This window comes from Myotis nattereri (genome assembly GCF_964212035.1).
Source record: "Myotis nattereri genome assembly, chromosome: 8".
NCBI classification, from domain to species: Eukaryota; Metazoa; Chordata; class Mammalia; order Chiroptera; family Vespertilionidae; genus Myotis; species Myotis nattereri.
Window position 1 is genome coordinate 26,128,115 of NC_138083.1, and position 21,951 is coordinate 26,150,065.

The 21,951-nt window shown below is 42.9% G+C and overlaps 1 protein-coding gene across 1 annotated transcript in view; it reads right to left on the reverse strand.

The window, feature by feature from the left end:
* PLCB4 (phospholipase C beta 4) overlaps positions 1-21,951 on the reverse strand; it is a 381,356-nt gene that overhangs the window by 82,264 nt on the left and 277,141 nt on the right. The window contains exons 8-9 of the mRNA XM_081097388.1: positions 2,930-3,009; positions 2,091-2,144 (exon numbers count right to left, since the gene is read on the reverse strand). Coding sequence (XP_080953514.1) covers positions 2,091-2,144; positions 2,930-3,009 — 134 coding nt within the window. The remainder of the gene's footprint in view (positions 1-2,090; positions 2,145-2,929; positions 3,010-21,951) is intronic.

Below are 21,951 nucleotides of genomic sequence, written 5' to 3' on the forward strand. Positions count from 1 at the left end.
GTTAATACTGGCAGGCACCAAAGAGCTCATGTCCAAGAGAGCTACAGAACATGACAAAACATCTCGGCTATTTCTACAAAAAAGGTAATTTCCTATGTGAACATGCTAGATAAAGATCTTTGGAATCAGAAAAAGCTTCCAAGAGTATAACAGCAATGTGATTAGTAGGATGCATGCAAATGAAACCAGAACTGCTGGTTACAAGGGCTCTGATCACAATTTATGTGTTTCATACTCTGTCCATTTCCTGAACCTTATCTGGGAAGAAAATGCAGGAGAGTAAGATATGTAAAAACCGATCCAATTTATATTTCTTTTCTTGACTCTGCTATCTATGTTCTCTGAGTTGGGACTTACTACTTCCATACTAATTTTAAATAAAAAGTCACTATATATTTGCAAGTAGCTGGAGAATGCTGAGATACATTAAAATAATTGTCCTGCTATTGCTCAAAAGAAGAAGGAGTTGTAAATAAAATAAGGGTCAGTGTACAGTGTCTTTGCCAATAACCATCAGTCAAGGATGCTCACAGGACTTTTTATAAACGGTACAGGAGGCATCACATTGACTTGGTAGTAAACTATTAAATAAAAATCAGGGAATCCTACATGTAGCTGTGTAAAGCCTACAACCAATGCTTGAGGCATATAACACTGTAAACCCTCAATAAAAGGTTAAGTAAAAGGAACACTGTCCATGGTCTTTTTCTTTTTTTAAGAGAGAGTTCAAGGGAGATAGAGAATGGGAAGAGAGAGAGAGAGAGAGAGAGAGAGAGAAAACACACTCATTGGTTGCTTTCTGCACGAGCAGGACTGGGGCTGGGGCTAGAGCCTATAACCCAGGTACATGCCCTTGATTGTGAATCGAACCCTTGACACTTTGGTATTCAGGCCAACCAATGCTCTAACCACTGAGCAACACCAGCAAGGGCCGTGTCTATGGTCTCTTTGATGATTTGTATGCTTTTCATTTTTTCATTGATATTTCAGTTGTGTCACATGGATACTCTAGTTCATGACTGTTATAATACATGTAATTAAGAAAAATGATGACCTCTAGGACAATTCTGTTTAATCTGAAAAGAATATGTTGAGAAAGTATGAAGATACTAGTACTCTCATAGTGATGCAGAACGGAAGCTTCCCAGCAGAACGAAGTGTCTGGGCAGAGGAAGGCCTAGAGGAGTCAGAAATGGCCAAGTGTGATCATCAGGCCACGGGGAATATGCCCAACTGAAATGCTGTGCCGGTGGTGACTCCCCTGTAATTCTGGGTTTTACTTGTTGTTGTTGTTGGTTGATTGGTTTCTTTGATAACATGGTGTCCAGAGAAGAAATACAAGTGAACCTGAGTCTGGAGATTCCTAGAAGAGCAGGTTGGTATCTGGGGAGCCTGTTTTGGTTGAAGGTTGGGGGCTTAGATTGATGTGTCCAAATATACTCCTGGCCTCACGTGCACAGCAGAGGTTCTGGGGCCAGCCCAACTTCTGGAATTTCCATGAGGTGCTTACCAAAACACCAGCCAAAATGATACCAGAGAGTTTAGTAGAGAATTTCCACCCCTACCATCATAAGAGCTTCCAGCTGCGCTCATGGTGGCAAGAAGGCAGAGGCGGCCCCTGCCCTGGGCACCGGAGGACCTGCAACGCCTAGAATGAGGGGCACTGTCCAGAGGCATCCCTTTCCTGAGACAAAGCCCATACTCTGCCACTGCAGGCGCACAATCAACACTTCTTTAATTTTAGCCTGTTGTTGCTAAACTTTACCTAAGGGCACATAGGTAATATGCATTTAAATCTTAAAACCCACCTATTTGAAGATTTTAAAAATTAATGCTACGTTTCAGATGCTCTTGGACTTATCAAAGTGCAGTAGATGTTGCCATCTGGTTGGCGGAAAAAAATGCAACTTTTTGTTCATTAAAGGATTTTTACAAACTGAACCTGGCGTTTGCTGAAGTGATTCAAGCTCAGCCTCCAGAATGTTTGTGAGTGAAAGCAGTGAACAAGTACGTGGAGGGCTCTCTCTTCGCTCTGGTGTGACGAGGGTGGGCACAGGATACGGAAGGACACGCAGAAAGGAGAGACTTACCTCCTCACTGGAATTTTGCCACTTGTGTTGGTCATAAATGCCAATTTCATCCAGCTGGAAAACAACAGGACAGCGCTGTCTTAACGTTTCTTAGGAGGAACAGCTTCAGTCAGGATAAAAGCACTTTACAAGACTGCTCACTCAAACACAACATTTACTTTGAAAACCAGAGACAATCATGCACTGTGACATGACTTTAGGGTGGTCTGATTTAGCAAATGAAAATAGGGGACTTGGAGTTAAATTTGAATTTCAGACAAACAACAAATGGTTCCTCACTATTAAGTATTGACAAATGTGCATGGAACACACTTAAACTTAAAAATTTATTTGTTAAAATCTACCACTTGGTATCCCTCTGGGATTTGGATACAGTGAGTTGGGCTAAGGCCTGTTTTCTGAATTTCAAAAATACCTCTGGATCCCTGATGGTGTGCTAAACAGTCCATGGGCTTAGTGGTGCTCTTGCAAGTGCTTCTCTTGGCCACGCTCCCCATTTCTCCGCCTCATGAAACAGAGGCTCAGGCCCCGGGCACGGGGAGCTATGTATCAGCACACTCAGTCTGGGGACACAGAAGCCAGTGCCCACAGCCCAGAGGACACTCGGGGCATCAACCATTCTGTTCATAGTTCTGGGGCTGTGGGTTTATCATGAACGCCCTGCCAGGTGGCATGATGAGTATAGGTGTGTATTGGTCAACTTCTTCTCCAAGGTCAGGAGCATGGGGGTGGGGGAAGGCTAGTAAGACATTTCCTGGCCACATACAAAACCTCATTTTCTACTCTGACCCTTTGCTTGATAACAGCCAAGAACAAAGAGGGAAGCAAATGAAACTCACTGTTTCTTGAGGCAGGTCATTGGACTGACGTTGTTGGCCCTGAAGTTGTGTATGATGGATCTCAGGCCGTCTACCCATTGCTGAAAGAAAAGGAAGTGTTCTTGGTGAATAGATCTGCTGAGCTAAGAATGGTTTTGATTAGATAGCCTGTATCCACATTGTGCAATAATAACATACACTCTTCTTTTATCCCCTTCCTGCCACACAGCCATCTTCATTTTGCATGCTCATTTTTTGTTCATTTTTTAAATTAATGTATTAATTTTTAGAGATAGAGGGAGGGAGGGAGAGATAAAGAGAGAACCATCTATTTGCTGTTTCACTTATTTTTTATGTACTCAATGGTTAATCCTTGTATGTGTCCTGATGGGGGATCGAACCCGCAACATTGGCATATTGGAACAACGTTCTAAGAAACTGAGCTACCTGGCCAGGGCCTGCTCATTTTTTATTCTTTAATAAACAGCTTTCACTCTTTCCGAAAAGATAAATGTGGCATCCACAGTGTCATTAAGCACCGGGTTGTCATGAGGTATGCTGCTCTCTGATTGACTTGTCAAATCTTCTATTTGCAGTCTTTTAAATATAAGCCCCTTTTCAATCACTGGCAAGCGTAACAATTTCTAAGCAACATTGCACAATACAAGATGACAATCTTTATCTATCCCCATTCTAGACAAAGAATGCTTCAGTGGTTCACCAACTCTACTGTGTAGTACTATTTCATTCTAAGAGTTTGTTATAGTGCAGCCGGAGTTGCTCAGTGGTTAAGCATCAACCTATGAACCAGGAGGTCACAGTTCGATTCCTGGTCAGAACACTTGCCCGGGTTGCGGGCTAGATCCCCAGTGGGAAGTGTACAGGAGGCAGCCAATCAATGATTCTCTCTCATCACTAATGTTTCTACCTCTCTCTCCCTCTCCCTTCCTCTCTGCAATCGATAAAAATATTTTCTTTTAAAATATTTTTCATATCGTACTGCCTGTATTTTTTAGCAAAGCCTTAAAAAGTAAACTATGTACTAAGTGCCTGGGTACCCACAGGAGGCAGCGATGCGCTCACATAACTTCTGTCTAAGGGCTTGGACCTCAGCCTTAGTTCATAGCTATCACCCCATGGATCTAAAGGGAAAAATGAAGGAAGATTGTGCACGGCAGGCAGTGAAGGAATGTGGATCTTTAAAGGACACTTTAATAGAAAAGGCTGGCCTGTAGGTTAAGGCCAACTCTGTCCTGGGGCCCATTAACTGTGCCAATGAATGCCAAACCAAGATGCCAAGAAGAGTCCCACTCTCGGCAAAGTGCTTCATACCAAGTCAACACTGGAGGTGAAAAGAGAATTGGGCTCCCACACAAGCCGGTAGCTTACCTTTCTAGTCTGCCTGCTGAAGCTTTGTGCTGGGCAGGGGGATAGGCTGGAATAGATAGTGCTATGGATGTGCATTCTTCCTGCTCCCTCCAGTATGGCCGCCACTAGCCACACATGCCTGTATAAATCTGAACTGAATAAAAATAAAATCCAGGGCCTCCACTGCACTTGTCCCTTTTCAAGTGCTCAAAAGCCAACACTGGGCTAGTGCCTACCATATTGGACAGTGCAAATGCAGGACATTCCGATCACCACAGAAGGATCTACTGCACGTTTTGACATGTCAAATGATTTAGTCACTGTGAGGGCCAGAGGCCATGACTGAGTTCTGTAAGTGTGTGTGTGTGTGTGTGTGTGTGGTTTTAATTTTAATTGTGGTAAAATATACATAAAAGTTATCATTTCGACCATTTTTAAGTGAATAATTCAGTGGCATTCGTGATATACATTGTGGTGCAACCCTCTCCACCTTCTATCTCCAGAACTCTTTTCACCTTGAAAATCTGAAACTCTGTCCTCTGCAGCCAATAAACAACAACTCCACATTTTCTTCTCCCCCTAGTCCGGGTAACCACCATTCTACTCTGTTTCTATGGATTTACCTCCTATAGGTGGAAGCATATAGTATCTGTCTGTTTGTGATTGGCTTATGTCACTTAGCATCCATGAAGCACCCTTCCTTTTAAAGGCTGAGTATCATTCCATGGTATGTATATACCACATCTGGTTTATTCCCTCATTTTTTCGGGCACTTGGGTTGTTTCCACCTGTTGGCCATTGCAAATAATACTGCTGTGAATGTGAACATAGGTGTACACATACCTCTTTAAGTTCTTGTTTTCAATTCTTTTGGATATATAGTCAGAAATGAACTTGCTGGGTTATGTGGCAATTCTATTTTTTTATTTTTTGAGGGATCACCATACTATTTTCAATGGTAACCGTACCATCTAACAATCCTCACCACAAATGCACAAAGGTTTCAATTTCTCCACCTCCCCACTGACATTTGTATTGTTGTTCTGTTTTTATTTTTTTAAGAGTAGCTATTCCAAAGGATGCGAATCTGAGTTTCTGCTTTTCTCTTTGTGCTCCAATCATACCTAACGACTTTCTGAGGGAGGACTTAAGAGCTCTAAGAGGTAAATTTCCTTTCACACGTAGAAAAGGACATTTTCTGAGGACTGTGAATAGCACTGAAAGCCTCAGAAAGCATGGTAAGTGAAGTCAGGATTCTGAGGCAGGAGGGAGAAATGAAATAGGAGCATTAAAGAAATGCCTCAATTATTTTCATCATCAGACTTCCCTTCCTCTGTCAGGCTAAATATGTGACTACAACTCCCCGGGGACTATCAAATATCCTGTTATTGGCCCAACAGACCACAGGCTCATACAGAGTTTCCCAAGAGGAGACAGAAAAAGCACAAATAATTCGTTTGGCATTAACTGGGGAGCATTTTCTTAACCTGGAGGCTTGGTATGTGTTCCAAAACACAAAACAAAGTCCATGGTTTCCTAGGACAGAAAAGTGGATAATGTCTGAGACTGTTCACTGTTTTTTTATTTTTTTTTCCTGATTGTTCTAATTTAGTTGTTTCTAGAAATAGATTGTAGAAATGCGAGGCTTTAAGGAGGCTTCAACAACTTCCACCCATCTTCTGAAAATACGGTGCTGGTGAAGAATTTTTTTTTAATTTTTTATAATTGATTTCAGAGAGGAAGGGAGAAGAGTGGCACAGAAACATCAATGATGAGCAGGAATCATTGATTGGCTGCCTCGTGCACGCCCCCTGCTGGGGATCGAACCTGCAACCTGGGCGTGTGCCCTGACTCAGAACCAAACCGTGACCTCCTTGTTCATAGGTCGATGCTCAACCCCTGAGCCACACTGGCTGGGCAAGAATCTTGTTTATTGTGGTGGAAAGGTCCCCGAGAGTGGCCTTTAGAGGTCATATCTCCAGTGACAGCACCCATGCTTCAGTTAGTAGGAAATGCCAGGAATCCTCAGAAGTCCTAATGTGCCCTGGGAAGATGGTTGCTGCTTCTTTATCTTTATGATGATGAAAGTGAGGTTAAGGGCCTGGCCCGAGGTGATGGAGCTGCTAGCTCAGGGCCTAGAGGCAATAAGAATGCTGTAGGCTGTCCTTCATACTGGGGATATTTTCACTCAATGTCTGTTCACATCTTTCTCCCTGTCAGACCTTTTTTTCTCTCTATTATCTTTCAGGTAATGTACACTTAGCATAGTCAGGCCAAATGGCCATAGGAAATATGGTAAGCATTTAACTTTTTGCTTTGTTTTGTGTTTAACATACAATAGATGAAATGCCAGCAGGTGTCAGTAGAGCCTGAGAGTTTAGTTGGAAAGTTGTTCGAGGAGTAAACTAGATGCATATCCACTTCTTTGAGGGCTCCCAGATTAAGAAAAGAAAAAAAATAAAGTGACTCAGATGCACTGGCTCCGTGGTGACACACTCATAATATGATTCATATGACACTGGGTGGCTTCTCCCTGGTCCTCCATCCTGCGTGGGCACAGGCAGCCTGGATACTGGGGCCCAGCCCACCGGAACCATTCAGTTCTGGTGCCCTCACCGGCAGTTTCTGCACTTGTAATTGTTAGTTACTGTTACCTCATTGTAGTATTTTCCAATTTTGTTTAAATTAACTTAAAGCCTACGTCAGCCATTCTAAGGAGAAGGAAAAAAGGCCCTTCAAAGGACTCCCGAGGGCTTGTGCTGGGCCACTTGGGTGTAAAAGAGTGAGGAACAGGAACTGTCTCGCATTTGCCCCTGGGAACCTTTGACCTCTCCCCTTGCACTCCTTAAACTTATTTTCATCATTTTCCAGGCAAATGGCTGGGCCACAGACTTACCTATGTCCTTTGCCCTCAGAACAGTAGGACTGTCATAGACAAAAAGAATCCCCTTCCCATTAAAATAAATGTATATAATGAGAGATAAAAAAAAAAAGCTAACCTGAAAAATATAAGAACTTACACAGTGTATAGATCTTAATTTTTTCCCTCTTAAAAACATTAGTTTGTTTTTTTTAAGGGTTATAAAAGCAATACTATGTCCCCTTACCGAAAAAATGCAAAGGGAAAAAAAAAAAAGCATAAAGCAAAAAGTAAACATCACCCCAAATCCCATTAGCAAGTCCTCACTGAACTCGGTGGATAGGTTCTGCGACTTTAAGTGAAAGGACACCTAACAAAACCAGTTTTACCACAGGCTAATTGATACAAATAAGAGTTAAAGTCCCCACGGCATCTCATCAACATTATAACATGAGGACACTGAACAAAATGTCCTGTTATTCAAGGTCCCGCTGTACTGATATTAAGAGATAGCCACTGACATTTTGTCCGTCTAGTCTTGTTCTACACGCAGAGATTTGTCCTTTTAAAATAACTATTATTATCATTATTACACAAGTCAGTACCACTTCAACTCAATCTTATCTCTAGATTTTGTTCCAGAAGCATTCTTTTTAGTCTTCAGTTAAAAAAGCATATTGTCAAAGCAAAAATAACACAGACCCCGTGACGCTCTCCAAGTTTGCTCAGCCATTTTCTCCAGAGGGAAAAACTCAGCAGCACCCTCCCTAACCTGTTAGTGTCCGGCTCTTTGTTTTCAATGGCGGCCTCTTTACTAAGTGCTCAAAAGTTAACTAGAGACTTGCCACTTAGGGGACATGCAGCATCAGAATCACCTGGGAATTATTAAAATGCCAGTTATCAGGCTCCACCTATTAAACCTGTGTTAGGGCCTGGAACAGAAATCTGCGTCTAAATGAGCTTTGCAAGTGATTCGTTTGCAAATTCGCTAAAAGAAGCCCTGTTCTTACCATTTGCAACAGCATGGATGGACCTGAGAGCATCATGCTAAGTGAAATAAGCCAGTTGGAGAAAGGTAAATATCACATGATCTCATTCATTTGTGGAATGTAATGAACAACATCAACTGATGAACAAAAATAGATCCAGAGACATAGACATAGAAGCATCAAACAGACCATCAACCTCAGAGGGAAGGTGGGGCGGTGGGGGGACGGGGGCGTGAGAAGAGATCAACCAAAGGACTTGTATGCATGCATGCATATACGCATAACCAATGGACACAGACAGTAGGGGGTGGCAAGGGCATGTACTGGGGGATGGGAGCAGCCAGGGAGAGGTCAATGGGGAAAAAGGTGACAAATGTAATACTTTCAACAATAATAAATTTTTTAAAAAAGAATCTCTGTTCTAAATCCACGTCACTCAAAGAGGTGGCTCCTAGACCAATAACATCCACGTGACCTAGTAGCCGGTTAGAAATGCAGAATCTCAGGTCTCATCCCAGACTCACTGGATCAGAATGTGCATTTAATAAGATCGCTGGTGATTCGTGTGCACCCTCCATTTGAGGAGCCCAGGTCTAGAAGATGGAGTCCCTCCAATTTGAAGCATCTCCTTTCATTGCCCACCTAGGAAGATCCAAGTCTGGTTTCTCAGGAAGGTGAAGGTTTCCTACAGTGCCTTCAGTTGGAATATGCAATTCTAGTAAGGACCCACAGTTCCTGATTCGCTCTTCGCTTTTGTCATGTCCCTCCCACCTATGCTGAACAAATCTGCATTCACTAGAATGGAATGCCTGACCTGCACATTTAGGGGACTGAAGTTGAACTGCTTGAATGTGAAAATAATGAATGGATGGGGCCATCTGCAATATTTTTTTAAAATATATTTTATTGATTTTTTACAGAGAGGAAGGGAGAGGGATAGAGAGCTAGAAACATCGATGAGAGAGAAACATCGATCAGCTGCCTCCTGCACACCCCCCAATGGGATGTGCCCGCAACCAAGGTACATGCCCTTGACTGGAATCGAACCTGGGACCTTGATGTCCGCAGGCTGATGCTCTATCCACTGAGCCAAACCGGTCAGGGCGCCATCTGCAATATTTAGAACATAGTAACTTTTTGGCACCTAGAACTCATAAACCTTGATCCTTGCAAGGTTATTATTATTATTATTTGGTTTCTGTTTAAGTAAGTGTGGGTAAGAAAAAGTCAGGACATATTTCAATTGGCTATGCTTAAGATGCCTAATTGCTCTAACAATTAAATAGTTTTCATCTGCTCAAACAGCATAAACCAGGGATTTATAGAATTTGAAATATAGCCTTCGGTCCATTTGAACTGAGTTCTGGTAAGACTGAAGGCCTTCAAAAAGGGAAATAAGACCTATTTCCATGAACTTGGGACAAACTATGAAACTTTCAAGTAAGATATCCAGTGTCTAAACACTGCAATAAGACAAGATTTGCAACATTTCACAAATCTCCAGGTGAATAATATTTAGTGGAATAATTACATCTTTATAGTAAACTAGAGGTCCAGTGCATGAATTCATGTACATTGAAAGGAAATTAATTAGAAGAAATATTTTAGAGGTCAGGGAATGACTGTGGGAGGTTGGTTCCAGGGCATGTCTGGCCTGTCTCACCCAGTCTCCATTGGGGCGAATTGGGGCCGGCCAGCCGGGACCACAGGAGGTTGGCTGGCTGGCCAATGAGGGACCCTCAGGAGGGCTCCAGGGCATGTCTGGCCCATCTCACCCAGTCTGGATTGGCCGGACCCCAGCAGCAAGCTAATCTACCAGTTGTAGTGTCTGCCCCCTTGTGGTCAGTGCGCATTCATAGTGACTAGTCGAACGGTTGACCAATCGGTTGGACACTTAGCATAGTAGGCTTTTTTTATTTAGATAGACAGCTAGTTTTAGGAAGGCATTAAGCTTTTGCACTGAACTGTGAGCATTTGCCACTAAATATAGGCAGTGGCTCGGATTTTAGAGTAAAGACACTGTAGGATGCCCAGCTGGTATGGCTCAGTGGTTGAGAGTCTACCCATGAACCAAGAGGTCACTGGTTCAATTCCCAGTCAGGGCACATGCCCAGGTTTCAGGATCAATCACCAGTGAAGGGAGTGAAAGAGGCAGACAATTGATGATGTTTCTCTCTCATCAATGTTTCTATCTATCCCTCTCCCTTCCTCTCTCTCTAAAAATCAATGAAAAAAATTAAAAAAAAAGACACTGTAGGGAGAACCCAAGATGTTTTCTCTTATGAGCCTATATAAGCAAAGTGAATGAAATCATTTCAGTTCAGTTAGGATAAGGTATTAGTTGATATTAAGTTGTTAATATTTAATTTTGAAGGGAGGCCAAAGGGAAGACACTTCCAGCTGGTGCAGTGTGAAAAGGAAACCGTGGACAGCACTCAGAGACAAGATTAGTAGTTCCCAGAGCCTGCTGTACATCAGAATCCCCTGTGGAGTTTAGAAGACATTTCAGAAGCCTGACTCCACCCCTGGAAATTCACATTAAAATATGAGAGTGGTTGGACCATCAATCTACTTTTTAGACACTGCAGATAATTCTAACATGAATCTATGACTGTGGACCTCTGAAGTAGACCACATACACTAAATTTAGTTTACCCCAGTATTTTTGAAACTCTAATGTGCATTTGGATCACTTGGGGATTATATTAAAGTGCTGATTCAGATGCAATAGGTCTAGTGTCTGCATTGGAGAGTCTGTCCTTTTTAAAATACATTTTTATTTATTTCAGAGAAGGAGGGAGAGGAAGAGAGAGATAGAAACATCAATGATGAGAGAAAATCATTGATCGGCCTCCTGCATGCCCCACATTGGGGATTGAGCCGACAATTCGGGCATGTGCCCTGATTGATCTGGAATCGAACCATGACCTCCTGCTTCATAGGTCGACACTCAACCACTGGGCCACATTGGCCGGGCCAGAGATTCTGTATTTTTTACAAGCTTTCAAGAGATGCCATGCAGGCATGTGGGCTTGTCTTTTGTGCCTTGTTCACGCAAGGGTAGCAGGGCTTGTGTGTTATCTCTAGACACTGCGTATCTTCAGTACTACTCAGAAGTCCACCAATGAAACAGCAGTTCTGCTCTTCACTATGCCAGCTATTCTCAAGTGGTTCCTGGATCAGCAGCATGAGCATCACACAGGAGTGTATTAGAAATACCAATTCCCAGGCCCCACCCCAAACCTACAGGATTGGACATTCTGGGGATGGCTCAGCAGCCTGCAATTGAACAGGCCCTCCAGTTGACTCTCCTGCAGCATTCACTGAGTTATGCTGGTACTCGAGCATCTGGCGCTAATCGGAGATAAAGATAATTGAAGAGGGTATAGAGGTAGCCACTGGAGAAAAGACTTGTCTGGTTTTGTTTTTAATCAATTTTATTGAGGTATAATTTATATATAATGAATGGGCCATGAGCTTTTGAGTCAAACTTTTCATATACTCACTAACCACCCTTAGGGTGAGTAATACCAATTGAGACACATTAAATTTTAGATTTTCATTCCCCGTTCGGATTAAAATTCACACACACACACACACACACACACACACACACACACACACGCACATCATTGTTGTGTTAACCTATTTTAGAGAAAGTTCTAAGCATTATAAAAGCAATGCTGGCAGCCATTGGGAGGCTGGCTCAAAGGAAGTTTCTGGAGCCACAGAAAACCCAGGAGCTGGTGATGTTGCAGGATCTCACCAGGCAGCAGGAGATGGCCCTGCAGAAGCCTGTTAGAGGTAACAGCTCCCCCTGTTTCAGGACAGGTAAGCGCAAAATCAGGCCAGGCCAGGACTGGGCTTCCTGGGAGAACACTCACTCAATAATTTGGTACAGAAATAAGACAGAGGTCTCAGAACAAGACAGGTCTCAGGATAAGATGGAAGTCTCAAAACAAGAACTAGAGGACCCATTAAGAACACTAGTCACTTGCGCCAACAATGTGCAGTGATGAGGCCTGAGCACAAGGCTGGAGCTCACACCACAGCAGGAGTACCTGGAGGCTGAGTGCATCCTAGTGTCTCAGTCCCATGGCTTTTGGCCCAGGTCTGAGGCAGGGCCCAAGGATTCTAAAACCCCAGACGTCAAAGCAGGAGAGTGGAGATTTAGCCAGGACTTGACAACACACAGTACCATTTTGTCCTTTCATCTAGGATGCTAAATCCATTCTAAAATTAAATGGGAGCAGATCTAGCAACAGACCAGTTTTTGCATCATGTTAGGAAGAAAATATAAAAACAACTTTTCTCTTTCATTTCAACTACCTTTTCCTGGCTCTACGCAGGAGAGAGAGAAGTGCAGGTAGAATGTCAGTCTCACAAGGTATCATGTCAGTGTGGCAACCCCCTCATAACCCTGGGACGGAAGGCAAACAGGCAGCCAATGACAGCGTTCACAGTGAGAACAAATCAGGCAAAGAAACCTGGAAGTCCCCATAACTGCTACTCCAGAAGAGGAAAGTGAGAGATACCATGATGAAGAATTTCACACATAATAAAGGAGCTAAGCATGCAACCCTAGACAAATCCAATTGTGAGACCCAGGATGAAACATTTAATTAAGGAGTGTATGATAATGAATGACCCACAGCAAGCTACCCAAGCTCGTGGTCAACAACGATAGGGATTTGGCAAAAAAAAGAAAAAGAAAAAAATAGGGAAAAAAAAGAATAGCAATACAGAGACAAGCCCATACTAATCTTAAAAGCCCTTGGGAAGTCAATAATAATTTTCATAAAATTTTAAAATCTGCAAGAGAGCAACTGGGACTTTTATTTTCTCTTGACATAGCCTGAGTGTCTTCCAGAAAATACACATTTTTCACCTGCTGTTCTCTGTCCACAGAGTAAAGCTGAAGAAGGTTAAAGAAGGAATGTAGTAAGCATCATCTGATTCTTAAATTACCTTCAGAGCATGGCAAATGAGTACTTGGGCAGGAAATAAGCTGCCATATATGAGTATGTGAGGCTGTGTTTCAAAGATAGATTTGGATGGGGCTGGATAATATTTATACTTTCCTAGTCAAAATTAGTTTAGTCACTCACAGACAGTCAAAACAGTCTGCCAGCCTGGCTGGTTATCTTGACAACACTGGGTAGTTATGTCAAAAAGGATTTCTAAATAGTTAGAAGAAAGGAGAGGACACTGTGCCTGTCATCACTCAGAAATGGAATGTCCAGTCCCCATACCAGATCTGTTTCTGTTCATTACTATTTCTAAGAGACAATTTTTGCACTGCCCAAGGCACATTTGGCAAGATACTCTGTAACTGTGTTCCATTGGACCTACAGAATCTTGTCCCAAATAACTACATCTCCTTCCAGATATCTACTCTGATCAGCATACTGTTGAAGGATGTGCCACCCAAAAATATGACTCTTGGACACAGAATTATTTTCAGCTCAAGGCATCTGAATTCCTGAAATCCCTTAACTGCATAAAAAACAGAGCCTCCCTAAGAACTCAATTATCTGGCCCTTGGCTGGGTAGCTTAACTCAGTTGGTTAGAGCATCGTTCTATATGCCAAGGTTCAGGTTCAATCCCTGGTCAGGGCACATGCAAGAATCAGCCAATGAATACATCAATACTAGTAAGTGGAACAAAAAAATGGATGTTTCTCTCTCTCTCTTTCCCTTCCTCTCTCTAAAATCAATTTTAAAAAACACACAAACTCAGTTATCTTAAAATTCCATTCCCCACCACCACCCCGGACCAACTTTAATCTTCTCTACTGGAAGATAAAAAGTTGGCACCACACCCAAACAGAAAATGACACAAAACTATCATATCTACTATCTCTTCTCTCATCTCTACTATCTAGTCTCTCATATCTATCTCTTCTCCTAAGGGTCCATTAACCTTCCCTAAAAATCATTTGCTCTCCCATAAGTGGCCTTTGCTCCTCTTTCCCCTATTAAGATGCTACATAAACTCAAATGTCACTGCTCCTTTGGGTAGTCAGTTCTTTCTGTAATGCCCCCATGCATGTAAACAAAAAAATAGAGTTAAATTAATAAAAAATAATAAATTTTTATGCTTTTTCTCTTCTCTGCTGTCAGTTTATATTGCAGACCCAGCCGAAGGAATCATACACACAAAGGGCATTCAGAATACATTCATGCCTATGTTCACTAGTGCCTACTGACTTTAAATAACAATATGTGATGTTCTTTAGTGCCTCAGAGTTCACAGAGCAGCTCCATTTTTACAAATCCCAGAAATCATTCAAAAAGAAAATGAGGCATTTTGTTTACTTTACGTAACACTTATTTGGCATCCATTGAAAAACTCTAAAATAACTGAAGAAATTTAAGATCTTGAGAAAATCAAGAGCATCACCCTATGCCAGTCAGAAACCACCAGTTTTGTGAGGATGCATTTTTGGTCTCAACTGTCAAATTTGCAAAATCTTGGTGGGTAAAACATGAATGAAGAACCACTGAGTTGAAAGATATTCATGAAGTTGTTTCTTTGGCTGATGCCTGTGCTTATAATCCCTGAGGTCCCAATCCTCCTGACAATGCTGGCAAATTAAGTCATGCCGAAATGAACAGCATTTCCACACGCAGACAAATGCTACCTGCTGAGGCGCTGAGACAGATACAATCAATCAAGGGGCCAGCTCCTGCCCAGGTAGCATCAACCTGTTTATTAGCTCAGGCACATCAATCTATATGTAATCCTATAAACTGAATAGGACTTAATATGAGTTGCTAAAAAAGAATCTAAGCCACTGGGTTTGTTTCATTATCTAACTTTCCACCATTTATGGAAAAGTCCCCCTACTTTCCTGTGCGCCCCCAAAAAGGGAAGGGGGAGGGAAGGAAGAAATATGGCAGCAGGAAAACAGAGACAATAAAAATAATTTTTATGGGGAAGATGATAAATGAATGCCTAGATTCCATTCTTTTGATCCATCTGGAAAAATACTGGGCTGAAGAATGCCTCCATGATGTCATTTGCTGACTTTTTCCTGTAAAATAGTCATTCTAAAAGATTTTCATTTGTGTCCCTTCAATAGATCAAAATAAAAATGAATAAAGTTTGTGGAATAGCTGACTAGCGTCCCCCACCCTCTGCTGAAGTTGATATGGAATAGTGACATTTCTCAGAGTGCTACCTACCATAGAGAAACCTATAAGCTTTCTGATCATTATGTGACCAGGGAACCCCTTTAAATGTGGACTTTTTTTTTGAGGAATCCATTATGCTACCCATCAATTTAGAAAGTGCTGTTCTTCCCAAGTCTTACATCTCCCACAGATAACAATTTATCTATATAAAACCCTAATATGCAAATCAACTGAATGGCAGAATGACTGGTTGCTATGATGTACACTGACCACCAGGGGGCAGACGCTGAATGCAGGTGCTGCCCCCAGCCCACAGGCCCTGACAGGTGGTGGCAGTGGGGAGTGGGGCAGGAGAGTGGGTGGCACCAGGCCAAGACGGGTGCCAGCGGGTGGGGGCCTTCTATCATCCTGCTGCTTGCCCCACAGATTGGCCCTGATCACCGGCCAGGCCTAGGGACCCTACCCATGCAAGAATTTCATGCACCGGGCCTCTAGTATTAAATATTTATCTTAAAAAGTATAGTCAGGTTGCACAATGTTATAGGTGGAAATGGCTGCCCCCCAACCTGAGCGTGGCAGCATAGGGTGGTGGTAGAATTCAGGATCTGGAGTAGATCCAAGGCCCAAAACACCAACTCTGCCACTTAACTGGCTGTGTGACCTTGGACAAGTTACTCAACCTCTCTAGGCCAATTTCTTCCTCTGTAAAATGAGGATAATCATACCCATCCCATAAAATTTTTGTGAGACTTAAATGAGAATACATGCCAAGTGTTTTGAGCAGGGTCTGCTATTCAATATAAACTTAAAAAAACAAAAAACTTCATTGCTGCTGCTCTTGTTATTATGATTATTAGGGATCAGCAAACCTTTTCTTTAAATTTTTTTTTAAATGTTTTTATTGATTTCAGAGGGAGGAAAGGAGGAGAGAGAGATAGAAACATCAATGATGAGGGAGAATTATTGATCAGCTGCCTCCTGCACATCCCCTACTGGAGATCAAGTCCGAAACCTTAGCATGTGCTCTGACAAGGGAATCGAACCTTGATCTCCTGATTTTGGGGTCGACGCACAACCAACTGAGCCACACAGGCAGGGCAATAAACCTTTTCTATAAAGGACCAGGTAATAAACATTTCAGGCTCTGGAGGCCACATGTGGTTCAATGTTGGTCAGTTTTTATGTCTTATTTTGTTTTCACAACCCTTTCAAATATAAAAGCCATTCCTAGTTCACTGGTCATACAGAATCAGCTGAGGGCTGGTCTGGCCCGTGGGCTGCAGTTTTCCAGCCCTTGATTGTAAGATTATTAAATTATTGGCTCCAGATCATAGTGCTTGGAGGCAACAGAGTGTCATCGCAGGTGAGGTGCCCCCCTTTTAAAATTATAACCCCAAGATTAGAAAGCATAAAAACAGGTGCAGGCCTACGTTACGCATATCATGTTCTCGATGGCAGTTTTTGCTAGCAGTAACAACTGGCACTTTGTGGTACATGGAGAAGCAATTTAAAGCTAGTGACATTTTCCTCTCCCAGGGACCAAAAGGTGAAACCCAAACTTCATATTATGTTTCTGGTGCAATTAGAGTAATTTGTTTTGCATTCCCTTGGTGGAGTCATTTGATAACACTTGCAATTAGGGCAAATGAGCTGCTCTGGGCTGAGCCCAGAACCTAGTGTCTGCATAGGAAACCTGTCAAATTCATGAAACACAACAGTGAGCGGGTAAGAGAGGCCCAGTAATGGAAACATGTCCTGGGTGAAGACCACAGCATCGTGAACAGAAGTGCCCAGGAGGCTGGACGTTTTCCCAAGAAGCATGAGCTGGTAACACCAGAAAATCAACCTCAAAGGTTGTGGGGATTTATAATTACACTGAGCCCAAGAAAAAAAAAATTAAAGGCCAAGGAAATGCACACGAAGGAATTTTTTCAATTATAAAATACAGTATATTAAACTCTATAAACAGCATGAGCCTAACTGTGCATAAAAGAAAATGGTATGTGCATTAAAAAAGACACATTAAGGTGGTTGGAGTTTGGGGGAAGCTTAATAGACACATTGCTAAACGGGCACAGGGCTTCCTTTAGACGAGGAACAGCATGTTTTTAGAACTAGGTAGAGGTGGTGGTTCTGCAACAGTGTGATTTACCAGATGGCACTGAACTGTTCATTTTAACATGGTTCATTTTATGATTGTGCATTTTACTTCAGTTAAAAAACACTTCAAAAATGTTTTTCACTTCAGTTAAAAAACACACAGAAGGAGGGGCAATGCTCTCTAGAAGGGGTTTATGTTCTTCTTTTTCCTCCTCTGTACCTTCTGGAATGTAGAGGACGGACATGCTCCCCGGTGAGCAATACTCAATGTGCACTCGGAATACATCAATAAAGAGTAAAAATGCATGGTCCGTGCAAAAGCTGACGGTGACTTTGCCAGGATGCTCAGTGCTGCTGCAGGCCAGGGCGCTACGGCATAGCTCCGGGCTTCTTTCTCGTTTTGATCCTCTCACTATTCCAAGGAACCCTCACTGGTGTTGATGACAAAACTCCCTGAAAACAACAGCTCCAGTTTCCTGAACATGCATTTTGACAAGGTGCTTTACTTTAAGGTAAGTCCAGTGCTAAGAAAAATTGCAGTTGAAATCCATATTCAAATACTTTAGTAGAGGGTTCCAAAGGAAAACAGATAGCTGCTTTCAGAATGCTAAGAGATGCAGAACACAGGGTCGTACAGACCAGGGATGTGCAGACCAGGGCAGGCCCCACAGACAAGCACTGAGGGCCCCCCGGTAGCCAGTGATCGCCTTTGCTCTGTATGATTCCCAGGAGGCCCCATGACATACACATTCCTCATAGGAAATATTTAAACAAATTCATTGTCCCTTCCCCTCTTGTCCCAAAGTAACCAGGTCCTCAAGTTCTTCTAACTGTATCATCATAATCCTAGGTAATGAAATTTAAAATCTGGTTTCTACCTTTACTTCGTCTCTAACCTCACCCAGAAACAACCTCTCTTGATTCCTCCTTGGGTAACTAGATGAAGCCAAGGACAACTAACTAATTTTCTTGTATTTTGTCTCAGAACCTCTCAAACTTTAATGTGCAAAACAAGAACCTACGGATCTTGTTCAAGTGCAGATTCAGATTCAACAGGTGTGGGTAGGGCCTGAGACCCTGCACTTCTAGCAAGTCCCTGGTGATGATGAAGCTGCTGATCCAGACCACACTTTGAGAAGCAGTGCTCTCACCCACGTGTTATTAACTATACTAGAGGCCCGGTGCACGAATTCATGCATGGGTGGGGCTCCTCAGGGTGGCCTGTGGGGCCGAAACCTGCAGTCCAACGGCGCCTGCAGCTCCTACCTGCCGCTCCCACTCATCCCAACCCCACTGTGCCTGCTGTGGGCTCTCGCCCAATCAGTCCCGATTGGAAGAGGCTCGCACTGCCATAGCAGCACTCACCAGCCATGAGTCCTGGGTCTGGCGCCCTCCCAAGGAGAGTGGCCTGAGGGATCGGGCTGAAACAGGCTCTATGACATCTCCTGAGGGGTCCAGAATTGTGAAAGGGTGCAGACCAGGTTAAGGGACCCCACCGGTGCATGATTGGGCAGGGGAGGGACCACCGGAGGGCTCCAGGGAGTGTCTGGCCCATCTTGCTCAGTGCTGGTCCGCTGGACTCCAGCAGCAAGCTCCTACCGGTTGGAACGTCTGTCTCCTGGTGGTCAGTGCATGTCATAGTGAGCAGTTGAGTGGCCTGAGCATATCATTAGCATATTATGCTTTGATTGGTTGAACAGTCGACCATTCACCAGACAACCGGACACTTAGCATATTAGGCTTTTATTTTATAGGATGTCAATCTTCTCAGAATGTAAAGATTGTGGTGCATCCCTCCCACACTGCAGGTCAGACCTCTGTTACCTCTCTAGAATCTTTAGGGCAGATTCCACAAGCATTGTGACTTGGCACTCAAAGCAGGCCACAATTTTAGCCTAATTTGCCAATTTCTCCATGTTTACACTAGTCTTCTCGCTGGACCCAACACTGTGAGGTCAACATTCCTCTGCTTTCAAATCTCTGCGTGTGTCCTAACTCCCATCGGCACAGCCTTCTCTCTTCTGGTGGACTGTGCACCATAGACATCACCATAATGTGACCAGCAGGCCCTCCTGCTCCTGGGTACAATGTCCTGCTTCTTTGATGGAAATATCTCCCTCCTTTCTCCAACCAGAGAGCCTCCTATCCCAGTAGATGGGCAACTGGCCTGAGGGATGGTGATGGGACTCCCATTAGGCTAACCTGGGACTTTCATCAAGTGTCTTGTCAAAGCAAGTCCCATGTGCTCTCCTGGGCATTCAGAACTTTTTTTTGCAAAAAGATTCCTTAAGTCTTATAGGAGAAAGTAACATCAACAGACACTTGGTACAACTCCCTTCTTTTGCTATTGGGGGATTAAAAGGCCCATATGGTGAAAATGATTTGTCCAAGTTTAGAATTCATCAAAAAATAACTCTTGGATGAAGAACTAAAGGAAATTAAAAAAGGAAGAAACAGGTATTTTGTTTAAAATGACAATGAGGTGAACACATTAAGCAGATATTAGCATTCAACTTAGTAAAGTGCATTCATACTCTATGCTGGCTGATCCACAGGCAGGCTTGTCATTTGGCACACAAGTATTTAAGAGACGAATATATCTATCAACCTTTTCACATCAGGAGATTTCATGTAAAAAATCCAGATCTCCAGTATCTCATGGAAAAAGCACTGCTACCACCAAGTTAGCAACCCGAGGTGCATGTTCACATAGCTGGAAAATCGGCTGGAAGTAAGTGGATGTTATTCTCCCTCTACCCTGGGCCATGAACCCCCATGGTTATGTCTATGGGTATGGACACTCAACTCACTCAATCTACACAGCCTCCTACTTGTCTTCCCCTGTCACTTTTTCATATTCACATCATCTACCTGTAGGCATCTGAGTTCCCAACTTCTGGTCTAAAGGAATGACAGCTTTTGGTGCTACAAAGATAAAGAAATAATTTCAGAATTCAGAGAGTGCCACCATGGATGAGACACTGAAGTACTAGATTCAGGGACAGATGGTGTTGCAAGAGTAGGTTGAGAACCAAGGCAGCAAGAGAGATGAAAGATGGTTGTGGGAGGCCAAGGAGACAAGTTTCACCCACTCCACAGACTCACTGATGAACACAGCCCTCCCAAGACAGAGAGTTGGATGGTCTCTACATTCAACCCAGCAAATAAACATATGAACCACGTTATCTCTATTTGGCAAGAAAACACCTGGGTGGGCCGGTGTTTATGAACTTATGAACTCACAACCACTCATCTGCTTTGATTCATAGCTCTGTCCTTCATAAAGAAAGTGTTTTATGACCCCTCATTGATTTTTTTCACACGAATTCAGAACATTTGAAAGGAAACCAAAATGAAACAAGAAAATGTTAACTTTCAGACTTGGAAACACACACACACACACACACACACACACACACACACACTATTAACACACGTACACCATCCCAAACTTGAGCCTCCAAAAAACTGAAGGCTATTGGGGATGGGATGAGAGATGGGAAATTCAGATTTATATTCAGCTAATTAGCATCTAGCAGGCATTGGCTCAGGGGAGCCAGGGCAGCAGATGGGGAAGTTACTGTAAGTTCTTCAAGGCTTCTGCCAGGGAAGCAGGATATAAACGCCCCTTACTGACCTTTTTTGCAGGGCAATGGTTCTCAAACTTGAGTGTGCATCGAACAAACCTATCTCTAGAGTCATGGAAACATTCTTTTAAATCGTGCCTTTTGTGTTTTTACTTAGTGAATTCTATTCAACGGCTAGGCTGGTGAAATATACAGGTCTAGAGATTTCCCTGTATGCTGCAGTCAATCAATTTGGTAAAAGTTTGTTTGGGCCCTAACTGGTTTAGCTCAGTGGATAGTGCATCAGCCTGCGGACTGAAAGGTCCCAGGTTCAATTCCGGTCAAGGGCATGTACCTTGGTTGCGGGCACATCCCCAGTAGGAAGTGTGCAGGAAGCAGCTGATCAATGTTTCTCTCTCATCGATGTTTCTAACTCTCTATCCCTCTCTCTTCCTCTCTGTAAAAAAATCAATAAAATATATTTTTAAAAAATTTGTTTTGGTTCAAAATTGTTGTGCTATTTGGACTAAATCCATTTGTATGCTAAGGCAATGGGACTCAAACTTCATCCAGCATCAGAATTACCTGGGTGAATAACCTGCTAGTTAACACAGATTACTGGGCTCCACCTCTAGAATTTCAGATTCATGAGGTTCCACACCCAGAATATCAGATTCATCAGACTCCACCCTCAGAATTTCAGATTTTCCCAAAATGCCAGCAGAGAGAATTTGCCTCTTTAAGAAGCTTTTTGGTGAGGCCTCTGGTCTGATCTCTTTGAGTAGCTGCATGCTTGACTATGCGCAGAGGAATTGGTTGAGGAGAGGAAGGCTCTGCAGGGTGTTAGCAAAGCCAGCAGGAGGGATTGACTAAATAGTGAACCTGATTATTTTTCTTTTCTTTTTAAAATATAGTTTATTTCAGAAAGGAAGGGAAAGGGAAAGAGAGAGAGAAAAACATCAATGATAAGAGAATCATTGATGGGCAGCCTCCTGCATGCCCCCTACTGGGGATCGAGCCCAT